This window comes from Drosophila grimshawi, unplaced genomic scaffold (genome assembly GCF_018153295.1).
Source record: "Drosophila grimshawi isolate 15287-2541.00 unplaced genomic scaffold, ASM1815329v1 contig_1006, whole genome shotgun sequence".
Lineage (NCBI taxonomy): Eukaryota > Metazoa > Arthropoda > Insecta > Diptera > Drosophilidae > Drosophila > Drosophila grimshawi.
In genome coordinates this window covers 1,072,680-1,078,294 of record NW_025062489.1, presented here as the reverse complement: position 1 = coordinate 1,078,294, position 5,615 = coordinate 1,072,680, and the positions used below count along the sequence as shown (strand labels likewise).

Genomic DNA, 5,615 nt, shown 5'->3' with positions numbered 1-5,615 from the left:
TACGAGTTCCACCTATTGCTGGTTCTACCGACCCTTTTGGCATAATTTCAACAATCTTGGGAGTTTTAGAGATTCTGGCTTTAAATGTAAAATGTTGGTAAATAATATATGTACATATCAGCCTATACATTTTTTAGAGACTTGCAAATTTGAAGTTCACGACTTTGGACTACCTGCATTTACAGATACGGATCGGCGTCCTTAACTTTTCATTCAATATAGGTTCTCATTCAGACGCAAATATACAGTATGGCTGACGAGTCTAGAGCCTTATCCACAAACTCGGCATATTACAACTTTAGTAAGTTTTCAAAAATAATCCATATAAATCACTTCTAATGAGTACCCATTGTCTGCAATAGCAAATGAGCAGCTGGAGACGACGACTGGTCGGTTGTCGCCGTATGCTGCTGTCTTCCAACCCAATGGCTCATATGGCACCCAGGTGCTGGATTTGGAAGAAGTGACACAAGTCGTTCCGCAATGTCAGGCATCAGCACCACGTCCAATGGATCCCAATCTCGAGAATAATAATGAGCGAGAGTCTGTGTCGGAGCAGTCCAGATACAACGGATCACACCGCGTGCAGACGCACATGCATCCCATGTGGCCCATCCTTGGTAATTTGATCGGTAGCGAAGGGATGGAACCCACTTGGCACGAGCAACCGCCCTGCACGGAAGTGGCAGTGCAGCCTCGAAACCAAGTGCCAAGCGTAGCAGCCCGAGAATGTGGCCAAAATGTGGAACAGGAGTGCGTTATTGAGCAAGCTCCAGAGACATTGTCATATCTTGAATTTATGCCTGATGGGCAGCACCAGATGACATCGATTCAATACCAAGTAGAACCAGATCTGCAACAGGAATCGGTACCAGGACCGGTAGTGGTACTGGTACCCAATGATTATTGGAGCGACATGGAACGACAAGGTGCTGCACCTCAGCCACAGCTGGTATTGCCCGCCCGAGAGTATTGGCAAGACGTGGTACAGCAGCGCCCACATCAACAGCTGCCATTGCAGCAGCAGGAGCAGCTACAGCAACAACAGCAACAACAACAGCAACAACAACAGCAACAACAACATCAACAACAACAGCAAGAACAACAGCAACAACAACTGCAACAACAAGAGCAACAGCAAGAGCAACACCAACATCAACAACAACAGCAACAACAACAGCAACAACAACTGCAACAACAACTGCAACAACAACTGCAACAACAAGAGCAACAACAACATCAACAACAACAGCAACAACAACAGCAACAACAACAGCAACAACAACAGCAACAACAACAGCAACAACAACAGCAACAACACCAACAATATCAACATCAACAACAACAGCACAAACAACAGCAACAACAACTGCAACAACAAGAGCAGCAGCAAGAGCAACAACAACATCAACAACAACAGCAACAACAACAGCAACAACAACTGCAACAACAAGAGCAACAGCAAGAGCAACAACAAGAGCAACAGCAAGAGCAACAACAACAGCGACAACAACAGCAACAACAACAGCAACAACAACAACAGCAAATGCAGCAAATGCAGCAGCAACAACTGCATCACCAGCAGCAACTGCAGCAGGACCACCCACGTCAACAGGAGCAACTGCAGCAGCAGGAGCAACAGAGACAACATCAAAAACAGCACGAACAACTGCATCAGCAGCAACAGCTGCATCAGCAGCAACTTCAGCGTCAAGAGCAACAACTGCTACAACTTCAGCAGCAGCACCAATGTCAACAGGAGCAATTGCGACAACAACAGCAAATACAACTGCATCAGCAACAACAACTGCATCAACAACAATTGCGGCACCAACAACTGCAGCAGCTTCATCAGGAGCAGATGCATCATCAACAAAATGAGCAGCAATTACAGCAGCAACGACTGCACCAGCAGCGGCAACTGCAGCAAGAGCACCCACGTCATCAGGAGCACCCACGTCATCAGGAGCAATTGACGCAGCAGGAGCAAGAGCAACAACAACATCAACAACAGCAGCAAAACCAACAACAATCACATCAGCAACAACAGCAACTACAGCAACAACTGCATCAGCAGCTGCAGCAGCTTTACCAGCTCAAAATGCATCACTATCATCAGCAGCAACTGCAGCAGCAGCAATTGCAGCAGCAGCAATTGCAGCAGCAGCAATTGCAGCAGCAGCAATTGCATCAGCAGCTACTGTATCAGCAGCAGCTGCATCAGCAGCACCTTCAGCACCAGCAATTGCACCAGTATTATCATCATCAGCAGCAGAAAGAACAGCAGAAAGAACAGCAGAAACAACAACAGGAGCAGGAACAGCAGCAGCAACAACAACAGCAAGCCCTTCGGCAGTCCGTACTGCTGGACCTTAACTTGGAACAGCAGGATGCTGTTGTTCACCCACAAAAACATACGGAAATCGAGCTGCAGGACATCGGCTTTGAAGCACAGATGGAGTCGACAACACAAGAAGATTGGTGTGAAAGAGAACAGCCTACCGATGCGATCACACGGCAACCTGATACCACACAGCCAACAGTAAACTGGCTTCCACTTAATGAATGGCCAGAATTAAGGCATACAATTAAACGGAAGCCACTGGCTAACACGATACCTTCACGCACAGAATGTTGCCCTGAAGTGCAGCAAAATAGTGATGTAGCTGCACCAACGAAATCCGGGAAATCTATACCCGACAAGCGGCCCAAATTGTGGCCAAAAAAGGCAGGAAACCCCAATATGACACAGCCAACAGAATGGCCAAAATTGAAGCAACGAGTTGCACAAAAGTCACCGGCTCCTACGGTACTGTCACACAATGATTGGTATAGACAATTTGAACAAAAAGCCAAAAGTTTACCACAGAGCGAATGTTTTCCAGAAGTGCAACCAACTATTATTGCAGTTGCACCACCGAATCCCGAAAAATGTATGCAAGTTTCAGCGTCTGTACATCAGGTGCAACCGACAACTGGGGGGGTGATGCATCATCAAAGCTGTCCAAGGATTGAACAGACGCCTTGTGTTTTATCACAACCGGAAATGCAGCGAGTGGTGCCACGTCCAGCCAAACGGTGTGCAAAGTCTGCTGAAGTTTCACCACTCCCGTCAGCACATACCGTACCAGCATACCATCAGTTAAGTCCGGACAACAAAGATGAAGTCTTGGCTTCTTCATTCGCGGAAACGAGAAAGCAGAAACAGGGAGCAGCGTCGCGGCGAGAATGGTGGCAGGCGGATGTCTTCATACCGCAGCAGAGACGGACGCCACGCAGTCCTTACCCTAGAGTCGACTGGACCCCGTATTCCTATGGTTCGATATCAACGCTGCCAGAAGCTACATCAAATATGACACCTTCAATGGATGATCGAAAAGAAGAGGTGCTGGACTTTGTCGCCCCAATAATGCCAACACCAATGAGTAGCTCCAACATGTCGTCAGAAGGTACTGAGGCAGAGTTTCCATCGTTTGAGGATTTTGTCAAACAAGTGGCCGATTGCGGCCTGTCAAGCTCGGAGTATCTTGGCACATTGAGGAATCTTTTGTTACGTGCCCATAATCTAATGCTGCCCTTGCTGTGCGGCCGTTTTGCCAAAATGAGCCAAGCCCAGATGGCTGCCTACACCACTGCCATTTTGGAAGTAACACCGCTGCATCCGAGTCTATTTTTGCCATCGGTGAGTAGTGTCAGCAATGAGAATTTCTTCATTTAATGACTCTCTCTTTCTCTTGTTCCGTCTCACACAGAATGTGTCGTCCAGCCATCCGCAGAGTCTGACTCCTCAGGATCTGGTGCGCATGCATGTGAGTGTGTACGGAGGTTCAGGTTTGTCGGCGTTACCTCCAAATCCACAGCCAGAACCCCCACCACCGCTTCTGATCGATGTCGGCACACAGACCGACTACGAATGCTGGTGCTTTTGCAGACCCATGGGTGAGTAATCTGTTATTATACACAACAAAATAATTCATTTTTTAAAGTGTTGTATACTCAGATGATAATATTGATTGTTTTGGCTTTTATTTTCAGGACCCAATCTTCCACAGTCAACGTATTTTTGTACCTCGAGTACCGCATCCTCGCAACCGTCGGAACAATCTGAACAATCTGAATGTTGGGAACAGTCGGCAGAATCGCTCGAGCAACATATACAATTGCAGCAGGATCGGCAAGAGCATCCGAGTAGCTTATCTTCTAGTCAAGAGTGGAGCTTTGCCACACAGCATACGGACGAGCAGATATACGGCAGCCAGCTTAGCTTGTTCAGCTCGTACCCCTACACAAATCACAGTTCCTGGGTCAACAGCTGCAGCAACAATAATAGCAACATTAATGAACAGAGTGACCTAAATCCGGATAGCGAATATGAACATGATCAAAACATCGATTACGAATCAATGTCTCAGTTCACACAAAACTGTGAGAACGGCAATGGTGACTCTCCGATAGGAATTCGGAAGAGAAGCACCTTTTTGACGCCGACTGGCCTGGTGATGCCCTCAATGCCCAATATATACTTTCCGCAAAGCAGCAGATCCCTTTTCATCTTTAATATGAATGATGACGACAATCCGAATACGCATTATGCAGAGCTGTTGCCCAACATTAATATTGGTTTGAATATGTTAAGTTTTCTAGAACGCAAACGGAAATCCTATCTCATGCGCAATGTCCGTACCAAGTCCACCGGTATGACGGGAAATGTCTCTCAGATGATGCCAGAAATGGATTCAACGAATTCAGATGTTTCACCACACTCGTCTTCCCACGCGAATCCAACCTATCTTTTTACGCCTAACAACTTGCATAAGAGTATGAACTCGAATGACAGCTCATTGGATGGTCATCAAATGATGACTCCCAATGTGGATATGACCAACAACAATCTAGATCATATAAATAGTTCTAGCATCAATGAAGCCAATATAAATAATGATCATTGCAAAGAGACTCACACAAATTATGATCTAACAGATAGTGAATGTGAATCAATCGACAAGCTCACATCTCCAGACGAAACTTAAGGAATTTAAATCAATAACTTGTATACACTCCTTAATAGTATTTCGCTTACACCATCAACACATGCCATTCAACTTCTATTATTATATAGAGGAAGACTTCTTCAAACATTTCGAACTCGGCTTACATAAGTATTTATTATATACAAACTGCGCTTATTAGTTATTTCTAGAAAAAGGAAGAACACATTGCATTAATCTTTGTCAATCAGCATCATTATTCAGCAGAAAGAAATGACGTACAGCAAAATAACTGTCTTTCCGTTTTTAAAAATATGTTTTTCAGCATAAGTTTACTCTCCACAATAAATCCATGTTGCTCACACCTCCACCCACATCCTCTTACACACACACACACACACATAAAATAAAAAAAAAAATATATAACACATAAAAAATTGTATCATATTTGATTCCACGGTTGGCCCAGAACTAGCCACCAGATAAAAGCGCATCATACGCATCAACCCCCAATTTCAGATCCCATATAATATCGTTTTTATATTTATATAACGATGAGTAAATTTCAAATCGGTGCATTAAGCTTACATTTTTAAGTTACATTTCACGCGAAACGAATCGAAACGA

The 5,615-nt window shown here is 45.0% G+C and overlaps 1 protein-coding gene across 1 annotated transcript; it reads left to right on the top strand.

The window, feature by feature from the left end:
- The first annotated feature begins 249 nt into the window (after positions 1-249).
- On the top strand, positions 250-5,411 carry LOC6565219. The gene is made up of 5 exons (XM_043215933.1): positions 250-301; positions 363-985; positions 2,324-3,682; positions 3,753-3,939; positions 4,036-5,411. The coding sequence occupies exons 1-5, from the start codon at positions 250-252 to the stop codon at positions 5,028-5,030; spliced, it is 3,216 nt and encodes a 1,071-aa protein (XP_043071868.1). The 3' UTR covers positions 5,031-5,411.
- The last annotated feature ends 204 nt before the right edge of the window (positions 5,412-5,615 follow it).